Here is a 20886-nt window from a genome sequence, read left to right on the forward strand (position 1 = left end):
TACTGTATTAGATCTATATCCATGGGTTTTGTCAGTTGGCAGAAACCTGAATACAACAAAAGCTGGACTTGGTTTAGAGATGTTACAGTATGTAATTCTATTTATTAACACACCCCAAATAATAACTGTAGCAGGAATCTAGTTGAAAAGTCATTCCGATTCTGTTCTGGTCCACATTTACCCCTGGCTTTTTTTTGTTTTGATGCTTTGTTTTGATGCTTTTCCTGATTTTATATTTAAATTATGTCCTTCATCAATCCCTCTTGACATAATTCACAACTCTTGTACTGTAAAAATATCTAAGATCTATACAGAAAATTGAGTTAGGTATCCTTTGTCTATTGTTTTCTAAACAAGGAATTGACGCAATTAAACTGACCTTGGTCCCGGTCAGTGGCAGTGACTGTCAGAACAGTTGTTCCTGGTCCTTGATTTTCCATCACATGGGCCTCAAACTCCGCTCTCTGGAATTGTGGAGCTTCATCATTCACATCAATCACCTGCACAGACAGCACCTGAAAGGTGGAAAGCTGAGGAATCCCATGATCCTCTGCTACAATGGTCAGATTGAAGACTTCCTGCTCCTCCCGGTCTAAAGCCTTTAGAATGGAGAGAGAGCCTACAACACAGAAATAGATTCAGTAAGCAGTGATTGAGAACTCTCTAAAACCTCTTGAGTAAATCATTCAAAACATGTATTGTTGGTCTTGAAATGTGTGTTTAGATTTTTTAATGAACATGTTGTTTTGCATACATGGGAGAGCAGTATTAATATTGCCACGAGGACTAGTAAAAACAAAACCCTAACAGACTGGCTTTATAAGAGTTTCCATAGTAGGTGAGAAAGCCTACGGCGACTTCACACCGGCTGCACCCATCTATTTTGGCACCAAAATGTGAATTAGTGCGTTGCTCAGTGATAGAAAAACCTCGTGTAAGAAAAGCCAGAGAATCCATAGTATGACAAACTACTTATTACCATGGCCTCTCTATAGCTTCTTATGCTATTTTTTGTACTTTATGAATATTTTTCTAGTTAGCATTAGCCAGTGTTTTCTGAAAATCACAGCAAATCACCTCTTTTCTGGTGTCAGTTTTGCTCCCACTGAAAGTGAGGTCAGCCAAAGGAAAGGAAATATGTATGTGTGTGTGTGCATGTCAGACAGATGGCAAATGGTCCCAATTGTACTTTATAAACGATGCAGCAGGCCAAATGCATACATTGTACACTGAATGTTGGCATTGTGAAGCTGAGGATCAGATGTTCTTGTGATATTTTGCACGCACACATACTTCAGTCAAACAGAAGCCAATCACATTCTGTACTGTTTTATCCTCTGCAGCCAGGACTGCATCACTAATATAGCTTCAATATCTCGGGATAGGCTTTAATGCAACTTTAATGCAATGCAACTTTACTTGAATGTTTCTGAACACGTCAAACATGTTTAAAAACATACAATCTGCTACACTGAAGGTCTTAATTTAACTGAATTTAATTTTAATTTAACCAGGTTGGTCCATTGAGACCCATTTACCATGACTGAGTGATTAATATTTTCATTTAATACACTGTTCATATCTATTTGGTTGTTTCTATATCAACAACATAGATTTAATGATAGAAGAAATTGTATGTCATTCATTTCCAGTGCTCTCGGACAGCATGAACAAAAATGTCAAAAAAAAAAAAAGCTAATCCTTTATTATAGATGTTATCAGCCATAGGCTTAACTCCAACAGTCTGTGAAACAAAGCAGAAATGAAATCACCCCTTTCTAAATACACCAGATACTTGACAGTAATGAAGTAAAGACTTTCTTCCATCTGGAAGATACATTAAGGTCCAACTTAAGGCTCTTAATCCCATCACAGGCAGACCTGAGCATGCCCACACCACCCAACTCTGATGACATTGAGATTGCACATACACATATAAGATATCAAAGGTTGTCCACATCCCAAATTGGTTCCCATGAACAAATATATCAAGAAAAGAATACCAAAACATTATTCATGTGAAACATTGCTTCTCTTGTTATTGAAAGACTGTTTATTAAAGGGGGCTATAAGGGTCATGAGTGTTTTAGCAGTTGGGACCCTGTAAATGTAATACTTCAGTCAGGATAATTATCATCTTCTGGAAAGTTTTATTCATTCAAGGGGCTTCTATGGGTGGGATGGCGATAATCTATCAATCATGAAATGCCAAAGAAAAAGTCATACTACTCCCACTGATTTAAATATTTCAAAGCAGGTCTGTAAATGGATGAAAAGATGTGGATTTTGCTCGATTGACTCTTGATGGAGTGTAAATCGGGTATTCATGGCGGATCTCCAGTTTGCACAGACCCTGTAACTTCATGGCAATACTACTATGTTTGAAGAAGCTGTGTCTCATATTGTAAATGCAAGCTTACCAGTGTTGGGATTCAGACTGAAGCGCTCTGCACTGTTGCCTGACTGGATTCTGTATGAAACTCTGCCGTTTTCTCCTTCATCTTCATCTCGAGCCATCACATACACAATCACATACCTTTAAGAAAGACACAAACAATTTTTATATTATATTATATATACTATTAAAACTTATCAAAGCAATGGCAGGATAATGCACAGAGAAAGCAAAAACAAGTTACAGGAAAACATTTAACTCACCCTACAGGCTGATCCTCCATGACGCTGACGGCCGACGGTGAGCTGAACACTGGAGGGTTGTCATTTTCATCTGTTACAAACACACGGGCAGTGACCGAACCCCAGCGCCTGTGGGACGGATCCACTGCCTGATCTGTGGCCCGAACCACGAGGTAGAGGGACGGCGTCGATTCACGGTCCAACTTCTGCCCAAGAGTAAGGACTCCAGTGGAGGGATCGAGGGTCAGGAGGTCAGGTAGCTCAGGCCAGTAATGTTCAATGGAGTAACGCAGCTCACTGTTGGGTCCACTGCCATCCTAAAAAAAAAATAATAATAATTAAAAAACAAAACAAACATATATATATATATATATATATATATATATATATATATATATATATATATATATATATATATATATATATATCAAAATTACTATATATATATCAAAATTACTATATATATATCAAAATTACTATATATATATCAAAATTACTATATATATATATATCAAAATTACTGATGGAAAAACAGTCAAAAACATTTTTATCATTTAAAATACATCTTGAGCTTATTGTAGAGTATTTCTTTTGTTCCTGTTTTATGATAACACATTGAATAATCATTATAAACACCTCAATCAACAATGAAATTAATAATTTAGTTTCCAACCTGATCCAAAGCCTGGAATGAATATATGGAAGCTCCTGGCTCTATATTCTCTGGGATCACAATGGTAACAGGATCTTCTGTGAACTGGGGGGTATGGTCATTGCTATCCTGAACGTTGATATCCAACTGCACCAGGTAGCTGCTGGGAAATGCCTGGGAGAAGTCAGAAACCTCGATGTGGAGTGTATAAGTCGACCCCTTCTCAAAGTCGAGGTCGCGCACCAGGTACACATCGCCCTTTAAACGGTCCACCATGAAAGTCCCATCTCGGTCCGTGCCCCCCACCACCAGGTATGTTACTAGGCCTTCCATTGTTGAAGATTCCTGTTGGTCATGTGTCCGGACAGAGCCAATGATGGAGCCTGGAGCAGCACCTTCAACTGTGTTCAGGATCATGGAGAGCATGTTGGATTTGTTGTTGGACCCAGAAGAGCTGAGAACCTGAAGGAAATGACACCAGGATAAAAAAAAGCTCATTCTAATGCAGTATTCATTGTGAATGTCTTCATACATTCAAGATAATCCAGATCATGTCATGCAAATTATCACTGTGAAAACTTTTCAATATCAAGTAAGAAAAAAAAGGGTCAAGGTGACTACCGTTCTTTGTATGTTATTGGATCTGATTTCACTTTGTATCCTGGAGGCAATAAAGGATCCAAGTCCATCCCTAAGCATAGCCTTGAGCTGTAGTCTGTTTCTGTTTGGTTGCTATTGCTATAATAACCCTCATAGGTTTTCTCATTGTGTGCGAAGACTTCCAGTAACTAGGGTTGATACTACAGCAGTCTGGCATTAAGATGAGAGTCAGAGTTTGTGATCTGTAACAAAATAATGAATGGTCTAATGGGAGGGAAAACAGTAAATTTCCCAGTTCAAATAATGCAGAACAATAAGTGCAGCCTCCATGTGCTGCAGTCTGGTCCGATGAGAAATAAATGCATGCTTAAGGGTTTTTGCCGCTCTGAGCATCAGCCTTTGGGTTCAGTGTTGCTCTGGGACAAATCAAAGAGCTCTGAAGCTAGAAAGCAAGAGGAAATTTTAACAAGCGAGTGTTCATCATCAAATAGATGCATGTCCCCTCTCACTTTCATTTCTACGATCTATTACGGTAAAATGGATCCCTCCTATGTTTTTACCAAAAATAAATAGCAAGGATTAAACTAGACAACAAGGAAGGTGAAGTTGACAATGTGCATAATTTAACCTCGTATGACTGCAATGAACGTGATGCTATGCACTAAAAACCACATGTTGCTGACTCGTACTTTTTAAACACAGAAACTACAACCACAGCCCATATTCTTGTCTGAATTTCTACTATAGGGATTTGGAAATCGAGAGATAATGAGCACTTTAATAAATTAAACTGACCATTGTGACATTTTTGCAAAGTATTTTTGCTCATAGAAGGTGACAGGGGGACTAAAGACTACAAAAGACATTTTCCAATTTATAAAATTTACTCTAGTACAAATTAGGATTTCAATTATTTTAAAACTCACTTTTAAACTACTGCAATTTCTCTTTCTTTTTCTTTCAACCAGTGCCCTTTTCCTGTACAAGTTAGACAATGTATGTACTGTAATATTTGAGGTGTATGGCACACTATCCTTGTGTCTGAATTCACTCATACCTAGGTGAAATGATATCTCATAATCATTATGTGGAAATTTGAGCTCACAAGAGTTCTTGTATGTGTCGCCGTAGCGAGTGCGTGCATGTGTCACTGCCTGCTCCTGTACAGTGGTGTATTCTCCTTCTCTCTGAGCGATTTGATGCAGCTGGCTTTCATCAGATCTCATCTGGGAGCATTTGATTCCAAGGTGCCTGTTTCCTCTCTGCCTAATCTCAGTATTGCACAAGCAGAGCACAGGCAAAATCTAAGGCAAACGTTCCTACTGTAATTAGCAGCCTTCTCCTTTTTTGAAATCACGTCACATAAAATCACAGAGCTCAAAGGTTGACAGTTAAAGCAAACCAGCATCATTTTCCATCGAAATACGTCTATGGCAGACCCCGCTTTTTGAATTCCTGATATTGTGTGTTGAAGTGCAAGGTTGACCCCCCAACAAAAAGTTCAGAACAATAACTCAGTAAAGACCACCTCCCTCCTGCAGCTCAGGGTTTCTCACCTTGAGTTTTGGTTACCCACTAACTTCTTGTGCAGGAAACACACACTAGTTTGGAGAGATGCTTTTGTTTGTACAGGCACAGCTTCAGTTTCTCTCCTTCTCATATTTACCTCCATTTCCAATTCCTTTGACATCATACCGTTCTTTTCACACACAGTTTGAAAGAATTATTCACAGCAAGGAATGCAAAAGAACTGACTTAATGCGTAGATGTGACAGTTTTAGGTTTGGTCACTTGAGACACACTAAAGTGCTTTGCAATGAGGATGGATGAGAGGAATTACAGCCTTTGTTTACCTGTATCTTTAGCGTGCATGTGGAGCTGAGGCCTGGCGTGCCACGGTCGGCAGCGGTTACTGTGAGGGTGTACTCAGTCCGTTCCGCCCATCTGAGGGGGGAAGCAGTTCTCAGCTCACCACTGGTCGGGTTAAGAGAGAAACGCTCTGCTCTGGGGCCTTCAGAAGATGGAACACAGATGAAGCTCAAAGTGAAGCTAAATGCTAACTTGAACGATTATAAGTGAACGTAAAGGGACATGCTAGAAACGTACTTACCCGATAAAGAGTAGTATATGGTCCCGTTTTCTCCTTCATCTGGGTCTTTTGCTGTCAAAGTCCTGAGGGCTGTCCCTGATGGAAGACCCTCCACCACCTACATTACAGAAAGATTGTTCATCTTGATGTCTTTCTAAAGTATGGATGATTCCTCATACAGCATGGGATTAGATTTTAAATTTTAAAATACAAATAAACTAACATGGCATGGGTTAGAACTGATTTGTCTTTCTCACCTGAAGGAGCAACTCCCTGTCCGGTCTGGTATGAGTGAAAATAGGCGCATGGTCATTTTCATCCAACACAGTGATGTGAGCAGTGCCAGTAGCACTACGTGGAGGCGTACCTCCATCTTGCACGACCACAACAAGCTGGTAACTGGACTGCTGCTCTCTGTCCAGAGCAAGGCGGGTACTGATCTCACCTTAAAAAGTAGGACAGACAGACTTAGACTGCATCACTTACAATATTTAAGGCGAAATGGAAATCTTCATTTATTTGACAAAGCAAATCCTGACAAAGGAAATCTCACCTGTTTGTGAGTTCATTTGAAAATGCCTGTTCACGTGCAGCAGCCTGTAGTTGAGACGAGCATTTAGCCCTGCATCTCTGTCGGTTGCAGTTACCCTGCCAAAGCCTGTCCCTGCCAGGAGGTTTTCTCTGACAGCCAGGAACACCCTCTCCTGGCTTAGTCTTGGGGAATTGTCGTTCTCGTCAGTTACAGTCACCCTGACTGTTGCACTGCCAGTTCGACCCACCCCTCCTGGGCTTGAAGTGGCCAGGATGGTCAACAGGTACATGTCTTTGACCTCTCGATCAAGAGAGCTACGAACAAAGAGCCAACCACTATCTGGTACAATGCCAAAACCAGCAGCATCGCCGTCAGGTCTGAGTCGGTAGGAAATGGAGGAGGAAGAAGATGAGGAGCTTCCATCACTTCCTGAAGCCTCTGTGTTGAGTGCTCGAACCTGGAGGAAACGGGTGTTGAGAGGTGTGTTTTCTCGAAGCTCCACACGGTAGGTCAGGGTGTCAAAGTTGGGACCTTGTGCATCTTGCGCTTGGATGTGGACCACAAGAGTGAAGGTGGAGCTAAGCTGAGGTGCCCCTCCATCCTTGACAACTACCTGAAGGTCATATCGTGGGACACTTTCGTATGACAGACTCCCAATCAGACGCACCTCTCCACTGCCCCGGTCAACACCAAATGTTCGCTGGCCAACACTACCAGCTGCCCCAGCAGAAACCAGATCGAAACTGAGCTGGCCGTTATGACCTGAGTCTTTGTCGGTGGCCTGAATGGTGTAGATAATAGTGCCCATTTTGGTGACCTCAGGTATAAGAAGGGATTCTGAAGAGGAAGGATGGAAGGTAGGGGTATTGTCATTGACGTCTGAAATTGTAATTCGTACTCGGCTGGTTCCATATGATGGAGGAGAGCCAGATCGTGCCTGGATCTCCAGCTCAAGACTGGAGCAGGTTTCATGGTCCAAAGGAAGGGCAGTGCGGATGGTACCAGAGGCACTATCAACTATGAAGTAACCTTCTGGATCTCCAGAAGAGATGGAGTATGAGACATCCTTGGAACCACCTGCGGGTAGAACAGGAAGACAACAAAAGACGTAAAATGAAATAGAGAAAGAAAAACACTGACAGGGATAAGGGATAAGTGTGGCAAAATTGCACGCATTGAGGCCTGAATCATTGACAGAAGAAACTCCAACAGAAGTAGTGAAAGCAATGATTCCTCACCTGTCTTGACCACAGCACGGACTACTCCTACTGCCGTCCCCCTGAGGACGCCCTCAGACACAGTGAAGAAATACTGGGCCTGTTCAAACACAGGGGACGTCACTGAGCCGCCAACCACACTCACATTTACCCTGGCATTGGTTGGTGCAGTCAGACCGCCTCCATCCTCTGCCGATATGACCATGGAGATTACTGTGTTGGCTTTGCCATGGAGTGAGCGAGACAGAGAAATAACACCTGTAGAGGAAGAAAGGTAAGTAAATGCAAATTTACTTTTTAACCTTCTATTTAATTTAGCAATAATCTATGTTTACTCAGCATGTGTGGATAAGTAATACAGATACCTGTGTCTTTGTTGAGAGTGAAGAAAGCAGAGCCTCCGCCCGGTACCGTGCGGTAAGTCACCCGGCCATTTTCCCCAGCGTCAGGGTCATTCGCCGTTACTTTTACCACGGATGTTCCTGGGGCACTATGGGTACTGAGACTGACTGTGTAAAGGACTGGATAGAAGGCTGGCCGATTGTCATTGATGTCCACGACGGAGACCCGGACTTGAACTACTGAGCTCAAGCCACCCTGAAAATAAAAACAATTGACATTAGATTAGATTTGATTCTAGATTTGTGCACTAAAATGACATTGCAGCTATCAAAGCAAATGAAAGGAAGCAAGCAAAGCAACCAGGGCAGCATGAGCAGATGTGGCACAAATGCCACAATGATCTGACCAGTCTACTGAGACAAAGGAAGACTAAATCATGACAATAATTCATTAGTTAAAACATTGCCTCCCAACCTTCCTACACTGTGTATCAAGAGTATAATATTTAATTTGCCTTCAATCCCTTGGTGAAAAGTGTCCAGCACTTGCATGCGAAGCTCTAACAATAGATTTATGTTGCACAGTGAAAATAGCAGATGTCTAGATGAAAGCATGAATTCTTTGTGGAAGATGCCTAATGTATGGATCCAATCAACTGCAATATGCATTGGTCAGCGAAGAGTAAAGTTTGCACTCATTAAACTGTACATGCCGACTCCTTTTATGGGTTCATAAAAAAAGGGACAGCCAATTGAAAAGGAACAAATACCAGATGAACTGGGAATGTGCTAGGGTGAGAGAGAAGACGAATCACAAAAGCTGGGTGGTAAATTATAGGCCTGAATTCAGTCCGGAGCTAAATTAGAATGACTGAAGTGTGAATACTGTTTGAACACTACTACACTAATTAATACAAATACTTCAATATTAATGGTTACGTTCAGTATATTCTATTTCTTTATATAATAAGTACACAAATCTTTTTTTTTCTATTGTGCCACGTGGAATTTTGAAGCATGTAGTGTGATTACTTAATGCTTTATACATGCTAAAGTCTACTGGGAGGATAAGAGAATGTGTGTAGTTGTGGTTTACGTAAGGCATCATGTAAATGGTACCTCACATTAAGAACTTCTCCAAAACCTTTTTGAATCTGTTTTCCTACTTCTTTACCTTTTTCCTTCCATACTCCCCATTATTTGCTCTGATCGCTTTGCCATGCCACCAGGTTCCCCTTGAGTTGTTTGAAGGCACTTAAAGAAACAGGATGTTTTCTTGGAACCTGCTTCTTTGATGAAATTTATTCTAACTTCATACACCTTTGGTTTGAATTCAGCTCGAATCTTTGATTAGGAAAATTATGTATGGAGCAAGAAATTTGTTTGGTCAAGTAGTAATACCGCTTCAAAATTATCCTTATTAGAAGATTTTGGTCATGTTCAGAAGCCTTTCTTAAAACATTTAACAGTTAAGGGCGTTTTATTTCCCTGCTTGTACTTTATGTTAATATTAAGACATAATAAACAAAATTATTTCCATTTCTTAGAGGTTAGGGTTTAAAGGAACCTACTCCATCCGTTGCAGTGACGGTCAAGTCAAACTTGTCCAATCCCTCATCCCGGTCCAGAGTTGTACGGGTGCAAATCTGTCCAGAGACCTTGTCTATGGTAAAGTGGGTTGGTGTTGTGCTTCCTGAACTGGAACCCAGGGTGTAGGATAGAGCGCCAAAGGAACCACGATCCTCATCTGTGGCTGACACCTGAGGGAGAAAAGGCATGATTTAAGACATGGATGGTCCACCGGTGCCAAACAGCCTGTGAAAGTTTCGGAATCCAAAAAGCATCCCATGAACACGCCCAGCAGGGAAGGAACTCTACATGAGAGACAACTTACATGTGTCATCGCTGTTATATACGAGCTGGGGGCCTTTCTGTTGTCACAATACTGTCCATTAATACAGTTATTTCACAGGCCCATACATCTGTCCAAATATTACACACCATAGCACTACTTGTTATGATTTCCAGGATGATATAAAAAAGTGACCATCTGAGATCACAGATAAGGTATGTTAACATACAAAAACATGTTTTGCCTCTAAAAACTGGTATAGAGACAGCGGGCGGGTGAGGGTTGCTATGGATAAAGAACTTTAGTCAAACAGGGGACAGGAGAGGTTTTTACAGAGATATTCAGACTGGTTCAGGGGTCAACAAAGACTACAGAATGATGGAGGGTGAAGTTATACAACCTGTATTCAACCAGCGTTTACGCAAGAGACAGACTGACTAATTTGAAAATCAAGTTTAGATGAACCTCAGACAAGAAACCTTTTTCTCCACATTTCTCCCACAAAGGGCTTAAAATTGTTTACATGAGGTCTCACAACAGGCAGAGGTCTTGAACAGACCCTTGACCTCATTTGTCTCATCTGACTAACATCTTTCTTTCAATTTCACAGACAGACACACATGGATACCCCCCCACACACACACACACACACATACACACATTGTATGCATATACTAAACGTATCGAAACAATCATAAATCCTTGCAAATGGGAAGTCTCCTCTGTATTCTTTGACAGCATTTTTTATACTGGTGCAAAACATTTTTTGGTGGCATTTATGGTCCTTGTTAAAAGCAGCACCCCCCTCTCAGATCTCAACATGCTGGAGGTGAGCCAAGATTAAGTAGGCTTCATGAAATTACTCTCTCTAACATTCATCATATTTGTCAACAGTGAGATATATGAGGAGTTTCATTTCCTAAAAAACATTTATAGAAGTTTCAGAAAAACAGAGGAAACTTTTTCCAGATTCTATTCTAGATTTTTGGCTAAATATATGTGTTATTTTGAAGGTTTGTTTTCCTTGTCATCTTTTGACCCTTATATTTCTTGTGCACATTCCCATATGTGTGATCATCTGATTGTTTTCACTTGTGATTTGTTCTTTCCTGCAGCTCATTATACTCCTTTCCTCATTCCCCTTTTTCTATCGTTTTCTTGGATGATGCCTTTAACCATAATCTAAGGTTCATTGATTATGGGCTTTATTCAATTTTTACGGACTTTTCTGATTCTTGACCACAGCTATATCTAACCTAGAAACTGAAACTTCACTTTTACTTCCTATTCCACTTCCAGTCTAAAACTAGGTTGTGACATTCAACTCACAAATCAATATCCTATAAATGGGATTGAAAAACAAAAAAACCATGAACTCAACAACAGCAAACAAGTTGCATTAGTTGCATTATAAAAATTTTGCATTGTAATAATTTTCTGTAGTTCATCTTGAAATGATCTGGATGTCATAAATTAATCCATAAATGATCCAAGATGAAAAGCGACTTGATTGAGAAAAGAGGTGATCACCTAGTTACACAGAAAAGTAGTTAAACGAGTAGCTCTCCTGGCCATCACTTGTTCCAGACTGCTGTAATACCCTCATATATCTGCTTCTTCAACTGCACATTCACTGCTTTCCCATTTGGTTTTCCCTTCTAATGAATTCCTCTTTGAAGTAAGAAATTGAAAAACAACAAAAGGCATCTGAAACTTCTCTGGTCACCATAGAAGATATCCAGACACAACCTTGTTCCCATCAGACTAACACATCACCATCACACAATCTACAGACAGGCAGAAATGCTGTCACCTTGACATACTACTCCTACAGGACATTAAAACAAGGGAATATTACAGCAGGGATCTTAATTGTAGCATTACCATGGCTAGACGTTTGTGGTTTCACAACAGGGGTCACTCTGTACCTCTTCCTGTGGCTAGTGTTTACAGCTGGGCTTTTGGATCATTGCTGGGATTTCCCAAAGAGTAACATTGTTGAGACTAACACTATATAAGGGATCTAGCCTCATGTGTGGCGGCTCCTCATATCACTTTGAGTTTTTGAAATGGATTAACCACCTGTGGGGATGGGCGCTGGATGGATGTGTACATGTTCACACATACACGGACACTCACATACATGATGACCCCGTCCTTTTCACTAAATCTAATTAACAAAGCTTAACGGCCCATGACCGTCCACCTGGATATAGGGTGACCTCATCCTCACCTTGGTCTTTGCTCCACAGAGTCTATAGATCAACAAGGAACAGCAAAGGCGTTCCCGTATCTAGGTATCACTGAGTTTTTTAGGTGTACTCTATATGAAATGCAGGGGTTGACCACAGTTTCTATAATATGTTCTGTACATATTTCAACTGGACAGAGGCTTATGTGCAGACTCACTAAAATTCAAAATCCCTTCACCGTATGGTATGGATTCTTCATGGTGTAAAAATATTCAACACAAACACGTTTGTAATAAGAAAAGGCTTATGCAAGCACATTTTCCTGGAAACCTTGGGAGCTGTAAAATAAAAGCTATGATGATTTGAGTTTTTCTGTTGCAACACACTACATAAAGAACAGTGGTTACATGGTTCCAGACATGAGAACCTCAGCGGAACATAAAAAAGATGCAGCGGAACAATACAGACACAAAGATAAACACCCAAGGTCAGAACACATGAAAGCATTGCCAAACCACAAGCGTTTTGAAATGCATAGCAGTAGAAAATCGCATCAAACCTTCTGTAAAAACAGAAGCTGGTAAGGATCAACTCTGTCATCAGTACATTTTCCTCCTGTCAATCCATCTGACAGCACAGCACCAGTGTTGAGTTCACACTGTACAGGCCAGAAGGTTGGGATCAAACCAACAAGTCAATCCAATACCACAAACACCCAGTTTGCTACACTCTCCTCCACTTACATTGTATATTTCAAATAAAGAAAGTAGCACAGTTCTTATCCAATAATGTAATCTCATGAAAACAGAGACTTTGACTTGTCTTCTTAAATTAAGAGATCCGTTGGCCAGATGAGGGTGTTTGTTGAGGAAGATTTCCTCCCACGTTGGAGTCTCGTCTCTCTTCCATGACCAGCCAGCCGAGCATAGCTCTAAACACCTTTTCCTCATCATCATCATCATCATCATCATCATCATCATCATCATCATGATAAACATTTCACTGCATATCCACTTACAGAGGCAGAAGCTTACATTTCTAAATAAATAAATCTCTCTTGTGCTCATTTATACCCATGCGTAGAGCTTCCAAGTTTGTGGATCTTTTACGATAAAATCAACTTTTGGATACGAGTGTATGGTCTATGGTGGAGTGTTCTAGGTGTTACAATGTGTTTTTTCATGTTTTAGTAACATCTTAGTTGAAGCGGACAACTGAAGAACTTCTAAACAACATAAATTATGGTAAGTAATGCAACATTTACAGATAAGAGTTTCACTTGTTTCATTGAGGTGGTTCGACAGTCATGAATCAAAAAGTAATAGCTGGCTAGGAAGAGCAGAATGCCGAGGTTAAGGCTCAAATTGGAAAATGGTTTGTGGCAACGCTAAGTAAACACAGGTTAAGGTAAATGGACGAACCGGCACAACAATGGTCGTTGTTGTAGCAGAGTTCTCGTATCCTACCGAATGGGATCGCACAATTTAAAAGACAGAAGAGAAAGAAAGAAAGAAAGAAACGCACTTTATTTTCCCTCTCGGGAAAAGCATGTGTAAAACAAATTTGCTCAACATGAAAGGCAGTGAAAGAATAAAAAACAAAGGGCTCAAAATTATATACACTCAAATATAATGAACTGTTACAGAGAAACCCCTAAATAAAAAAAATCTTGCAGGTGGTTGCTAAAATTAGTAATATCATTCAGCCAATCCGCCTGTTTTCAGTCTATATCACGTATTAGGAACACTGCTCAGTTTTCTTGCATGTAAATAATAGCACACATTAAACTCTGTCTGAGAACTGCATCATTTCATTTTTACTTTGAAGATACAAACTGGCATTTCAATGCATTTATTAGTGGAAAAAAATGGCCACACTTTTCAGTTCATCATCCATCAGTCAACTGAGCTTGAAATACATGAAGCATAATTTGTTCCAGCATGATTCCAGCAAGAGATTTTTGTAGAGTAATTTGGTTTTCCTGTTGTGTGTAGTAAATTTACCAACTACTATATATCTGCTAAAAGAAACGGGCTCACGCAGCACACATCAGCCAGGTAGGGAATATGTGAAAAACAGTCATGAAGAGCGTGCCGAGTATTGGATCCAGCCAGGACCCGAGCTCGGAGCTTTTTGTCCGTGGAGGGCCATTCATCCCTGGCTGGGACAGTAGAGGAGCAATTACTCAAAGGAGCATTAGCAGAGATCCAGACCTCATCAGTCATTTGCTTCCCTCGTCTTCACAGCCACTCTCTCTTTCTGTCCCTCTGCCTTTCAACTCTGTTGTAGACTGTCATTGTCCATCTTATTCTCCCTCTGTAGACACATGGGGTGGATGGGTCGCCAAGGATCCACTTAGATCACAGACACACACCAAACCTTTCTTATGGGCAACCTGATGCTCACACACATCACCCATGGTCATCTGTCAGTAGTGTTTAATTCTGCAGAGGAGTGGTCTCCTGTCTATAATGGGGTGCAGATTAACAGGTAGTGGAAAATTATACCAGTGGGCCAACATCTGCTCGAACATTTATAAAATCACAAGAGTGACTTGTTCCAGGTTTTCTTCATTCTATGCTGGATTACTTTTATTTTCTGTCTTGTCCTTGTTCACCCCTTCCTTTTCTGTTGCGCTCACGGCTCTTCTCCCCTTTGCTCTACTGTATCGCTGCTTCCCTTTCCTCACCTCTGCGCTTATCCTCTCCAGATGTAGGCGCTGGTCCAGGTGGATCCAGGGCCCTGCAGTTTGTCTCTGTAAAACATCATTTAGTGTCAGAGCGAGACGGCACACGGATTCCCGGGTGCAGCTGCACCGGCTCTGACTTTTTATAGTTTCCCATGAAAGAGAGGGTGAGAGATTCTGTCGACGCTCATAGCAAAAGCTGCTCAATGTAGATAATTGTTTGGGTTAAAAATGCTATTTCGATGTTCCCAAAACATCATCATCATCACCCTCATCACGTGCGTATAATGCTGTACCACTATGTGCAGAATCAAAAGGTTATTCAAATTTATTACAATTTGGATTTTATTTTAATAGATTCTGTCATCATTTGTACTTGTAGTATTATTATTGTGACTTATTTGACAGACTTATTTTTATGGAAGCCATTGTTCCAGACCTCAGAAATTAACATCATATTAAGCTATGAAAACTACATCCATGCTATCATAAACCTGAATCGTCCTTTTAACTGGTATCTTGTAAAATATGGAGACAAACACTTGCTATTGTTTGCTGCTCTCTGTAGTCGGCGAGGTGGCCGAGTGGTTAAGGCGATGGACTGCTAATCCATTGTGCTATGCATGCATGGGTTCGAATCCCATCCTCGTCGGTCTAGTCTTTAAGCAATTTCCCCCTAAGGCCCCCTATTTGCTGACGTCTCATTGAGTACGGCTGGACACGAGACTGAGACCAGACACAAACTGTCAGATTGAAAGAGGCCATTCTAATGTTGGTGGATCATATAGAGAGGGTTTGTACACCGTATGTGATGATGAACATGACAAGCATTGAGAGGTGAAGAGATTGAAGGATTATCTGAGGGGTATTTTAAGAGTTAACAAGGATCTAATTTGTCAACCTTTTGTGTGTTTTTGCTGTGGAGGCTTCATAAGGTCACATTAGCATGTAATTCAGCATGTTAATGGCAGACAGAGTACAGGTCACCTCTACAGGTACAAAGTCATGACACAGCTTTGGATAGTTCATTAACATCTCTGTAACACGTACATAGATATTATAAAAATTGCAAGATTCTGTGAATTCCTTCAGTTCTTTTGTTATTTTAAGACTAAATTCTGGCCTGGCTTAGAGAGTGCACACCTAAAGGAGGGACATTTATCCGAATGCATCATTATTTGATAATCGCACATAAGCTTTTGCAACAAGCTGAAGGAGGAGTCTGGATTTCGAGGCAGTAACTATGATGGACTGTCAGATAGAGCTAAAAGGTTCATTTAACTTTGCTGATCTTTTTCCACCAACACATTCCTTACGCTCTCCAGTGGGCTGCAATACTCACATGAAGCATTTTAGACTCTCAAAATCAATGTCTGCCTGCTTTTGCAGATGCGATGAGGCACTATGGGTACAATTAAGATATATTGCAGGGAATGGGAGAAGGGAGGGGGATGTAGGAGGGGAGGGAAATAGTTTGGCAAGGGACAAAAGGCTGTATTAATGATAACACAAGACCTTGAAATGGGAACGAGGAGGACTGAGACTTCACCTCGCTTCTCCTTCAATCTCCAGTCCTCCCTTGTCCACCCCTTTCTCTTTAAGAACCCCCCACCCCCACCCCCACCCCTTTCCTGTCCTCTCCGTTGCTTGTTCTTTCACCACCCTATTACAGCAAGTGCTTGCTGTCTTTCATGTGGAGTTCACGGCTGGAAGTGATTTGGAACATCAAACCACCAAAGGGAAGAGATGGGGAGGGAGGTAAAGGAGACAGAGTGAGAAGGCTTGACTTCTATATTTGGAAGAAATAATCTCAATATTAGTAGTGAACATAATGAGGGCAACTAAAAGTGCCTCTTTCTGTCCCTGACAAATGTATGTCCTTTGCAGGACATATTTTACATGATTCATATTTAATGAGAAAAAAATAACTACACCTAGAATTGGGATTTCAGCCCATGGAGTTTAACATGTGGTGCCTGTTAGGAAGTTTATCTTAAGGCCGGATTGAATGTTAAAAGACACAGGAGCCGTTGTTCAGGTGTTTTCACAAGCCTGTTCCAAAGTCACACGATTAATGTCTGAATCTTGTTTGAGTTTCACTATTTCAAGTCAAGTGAATTTGTTTCAGACATACTAAAAAATGTTTATGTTTTCCTTATGTGTCTTTTCATGTGTAAATGAAAAATCTGGTACCATTAACTCTGCGTATCAAGAAAAAAGCTCTCTCCTTCCCTGCAAAAGGACATTGAAGAGAATGAAAGGGATGTCAGATAAACAGCTAGTTACAGGGATGTACAGTCACAGAGGAACACAAAGAGGGATGACATCACCTGACTGGACTCTGAAGGGTGATAAGAGATGCAGGGGATTGGATGGTGGTGATCCTATCCTCCACAAAGCTGCAATGTGGCATCTCTTAACTCGGGTGTGTGTTCCCCTCCCTTCAAAGTAAAGCACTGACTGACAGCTGACATAATGAGCACAGAAATCATACATATTTTTGACTCTTAAATATTTATAGCCATTTGAACCCCGGCTCTTCATCTGTGTCCGAAGGCCTCAGTGACAGTCGCTCTGGCTGGCACAGCAGCTGCGAGCAACAGATCTGCATATCTGTGAAATACCTGGGGTTTTTGTCGCTATCTGCTAAGAGGGAGGCTAATGAGGTGCTCAAGGTCTCCTGTCAGAATAAAAAGGGTGAATATACATGTTCATCACCCACAATCGTGACAATGTCAGTGTATTCTAAGTTGTAGACACATATTTTAATGTCACAAATGTTAAAAGCAGTATGACCCACAGTTGAGACATCAGCTGGAGAACACATTTGTGTTTTAAAGTATGATTATGAAAATCAACAATGTGACCTTGAGACTTTATAGAATCACGGCATTTGAGGAGCAGCAGCTCTGATTTATATAGTTTTGAAATATATTGCTAAATGTGAAGGATAGGATGGTGAAATAAAGTGAAAAACACACATCAAATAGTTTATGACGAGGTGGCCGAGTGGTTAAGGCGATGGACTGCTAATCCATTGTGCTCTGCATGCATGGGTTCGAATCCCATCCTCGTCGGTCTAGCCTTTAAGCAATTTGCCCCTCGGGACTGCTAAAGGTCTATCATATAAATTGAACGATGCCTGTTCAGATTTTGCTCCAGAGATTAAGAGAAAATAGTGTTGAAGGACCACAGAGACGGACTGCAGTTGGACATTAGACAGTGCGACACTGTGTGAGGCTGAGCTGTTGGCTTTCTAGATGAATGAGGGTGGGAGTGATTGAGTATGAGTGGCCCAAGGTTACCTCAGAGACACCACTGGGTTATTTCAAATCCTTGTACTAGACAAAACATCAGAACATGAGTAAGAGGACGCATCTGTGTTTCTGCTGCACTGTTTCTCCTTTCTCCTAGGATGGGGAAAAGTGTTAGTGTGTGTGTGCGTGCGTGCGTGCGTGCATGTGTGTGGATAAGAGTGATATTGGTGAAACTATATGGTCTGTGGGAACTGGTTGAATTTTCACTCAGTCCCTGGAGGGACTGAATCCCAGTGTTTTATCCTATAGAAACATAACAAACTTGGAGGGAACTCTAAGAGCACATATCACACATATCTGTACAAAGGTAATTTTAAAGTCATACTATGACATCGCCATGACCCGCTGCACTCTGACTCTGATTGGCTTCGTTTGACAATGATGTTTCTCAGTCGCTGGAAAGGGTGAAGAATGAGAGAGTTTGACCTCAAATGTCATTTTCTCTTTTTTATATAAGTCTCTGAGTCTATAACCTGTTTTAAGAGTTATTGGGAGTTTGGACCTGGAATTTGACGGTTAGCATGCTGAGACTCGTGACGGTTTACTATAGTATTTTATCTTCAAAGCATATTTGGGGTTTTTTGGGGGGGGGGTTCATGCTGGAGAAAAAGAATATCTTCATTTATTCTGATAGGCATTATTTAGTCTGTCTAACGTTTTGACTCCCATTCTGTGTTTGTACGCTTTATGGAGAGACACAATCGTGATGCTAAGTACCGATAATTCTATTTGTGAGAGAAAAAGGAACGTAAATTATTGTAAATAATGATCAGTCATCAGCAGAACTGCACAGACTCATCAAAAAGTTTTGAACCTCAACCAAAATTTTTGGAAAATAAGTAATCAAATACTCTGATATTTACATTTTGAGTTGTTTCTGGAAAACAATGCTTTAAATAATATACTTAACATCAATACATTAGTCTGATGATAAAGTTATGATGAAACATTTTTATGGTTCGAATTGAAATAGAGATACACACAATGCCTTCTAAACATGCGACACAAAGGTTCAGGCTGATCCCTTTTGATTGCATGGCTTTGCTCCACTAAACCAAAATAGTTTCTGTAAGCCTTGGTAGGCCTCCGCCCATTCAGTCATGCTTCCTGGATGGAATCCCATGGGACCTCCACAGACACTGTGATACAGTCAGCACCAACACTGAGGACAATAAAACTGAATTATCTCAACAGAATAATGCAGAATCATGATTATCTGTATTCTGGATTAAGTTTAAACATATTTATTTCACATTTTGATGACAAATTCCTATCCATTACTGTCCAAAACAATGCACATCACAAGAAAGAAAATATTTGTTTTATGACATTTAAAGAGTCCAGCAACCCCTGTGACCCACGAAAGCAGAATAAGCAGTTCAGAAAATGAATGAATGAATAAATATATAATATTTAAGATAACATTCGATTCAATCAATCATCTTTAATTTATAAATCTCTTAATCACATTGACAGATATTTCAAATCGATTTTAAGAACAGAGAAACCTAAATGAACATTCCAGATCATGTACAAGCGACAGCGGCGGGAAAACTCCCTCACTGAAGAACAAATTTCTTGAGGACCCAAACTCTGGATCCACCTTGACAAATTGGGTGGAAAAGAAATACAATGGGGGATTATTTTTTTCATCACTGTCTTTTTTGAAAAAGTAACTGACTGATAAAATGCCAAAGCAACTTGAGCATTTTTGATGGATTAAAAAATCAATCAAGTCTTGTTCTTGGGAGTTGCACAACAAACACAAATCACTGAAAAGCCGCATCCAGCTTCCCAACACTCCCAGCTCTTCAAAACAAAGCAGATAAAAATGGCTCATCCAGCCAGACAAAGGGGTAAACTCCACATATAATTTGTCATTGCCACAACCATTCTTTGTGAAGATCATTCCTTGCCTACAGCAGTGCTGGTTGTGGCACTGTTGCAGGTTGCCAGATGGAAACCTTTAACTCATAGCCTTATTACATTATTTATCTGTTACTATCTCTGTCTAGGGGCTAACAATATCATAAATCTAGCTAAACTTGACTTAAAGGATTCCATACTGATATGTTTCCAATTCAAACTAAATCACAGGTTTTTAAAGCAAATCAGACTGACTGAAAATAACTCCACTTCTGTTGAACATCAGGCTTTTGTAGAGGTTTCCAGGCTAGTTGAAATCTAATTTTCTCGATGTAAACATTTATGTTTGAGCGTCGACCTGTGAACCAACACACAAGCTATGTGGGAGGTTCGCACTAATGAGACAACGTGTGTTTCTCATTGTAACTGAGCTCAGCTTTGTTGGACAGAAATTAAACCTGGGACATGTCCACATGAAAAGCAAATAGTAATTTGACAATATTAGTTTCAAGGATGACTGTTAACACAAGCTGTGTGTCTGTACGCGTGTCCACGTGGTGGTCAAATCAAGATGACTTTTAAAGGTCAAAGGTGAACTAAACTGCCAGCTGGGCCTCTTGTTTCTTGACCGCCGGAGATGGGTTTTTGTGTGTGTAAACGGTCACCCTTGACCCCACGGTTGAAGAGAGAAAACATGTGGCAGCTTTAATCACAGGGAGACACAAATGAGTCATGTGACACTGCAAAATTCAACAGAGTCCATCTATTTTGTTTGTTTTGTGTATACGTTAGTTAAGCACACAGAAGAAATTCAACCAGTAGCATCAGCATGCATGTGTGTGTGTGTGTGTGTGTGTGTGTGTGTGTGTGTGTGTGTGTGTGTGTGTGATGTTTGTGTTTCCTCA

General features: G+C 40.6%; 1 protein-coding gene and 2 non-coding genes across 3 annotated transcripts in view; 2 read left to right on the plus strand and 1 right to left on the minus strand.

Annotated features, from left to right (window-relative positions):
• dchs1b (dachsous cadherin-related 1b) overlaps positions 1-20886 on the minus strand; it is a 79191-nt gene that overhangs the window by 11593 nt on the left and 46712 nt on the right. The window contains exons 5-15 of the mRNA XM_068331267.1: positions 9640-9828; positions 8093-8324; positions 7749-7985; positions 6532-7587; positions 6236-6423; positions 6000-6096; positions 5743-5900; positions 3311-3751; positions 2659-2954; positions 2421-2536; positions 380-619 (exon numbers count right to left, since the gene is read on the minus strand). Coding sequence (XP_068187368.1) covers positions 380-619; positions 2421-2536; positions 2659-2954; positions 3311-3751; positions 5743-5900; positions 6000-6096; positions 6236-6423; positions 6532-7587; positions 7749-7985; positions 8093-8324; positions 9640-9828 — 3250 coding nt within the window. The remainder of the gene's footprint in view (positions 1-379; positions 620-2420; positions 2537-2658; positions 2955-3310; positions 3752-5742; positions 5901-5999; positions 6097-6235; positions 6424-6531; positions 7588-7748; positions 7986-8092; positions 8325-9639; positions 9829-20886) is intronic.
• trnas-gcu (transfer RNA serine (anticodon GCU)) lies at positions 15369-15450 on the plus strand. Its single transcript has one exon. It is a non-coding gene; the product is annotated as a tRNA-Ser (tRNA).
• trnas-gcu (transfer RNA serine (anticodon GCU)) lies at positions 17794-17875 on the plus strand. The gene has a single exon. It is a non-coding gene; the product is annotated as a tRNA-Ser (tRNA).

This window comes from Antennarius striatus, chromosome 13 (genome assembly GCF_040054535.1).
Source record: "Antennarius striatus isolate MH-2024 chromosome 13, ASM4005453v1, whole genome shotgun sequence".
Taxonomy (NCBI): Eukaryota; Metazoa; Chordata; class Actinopteri; order Lophiiformes; family Antennariidae; genus Antennarius; species Antennarius striatus.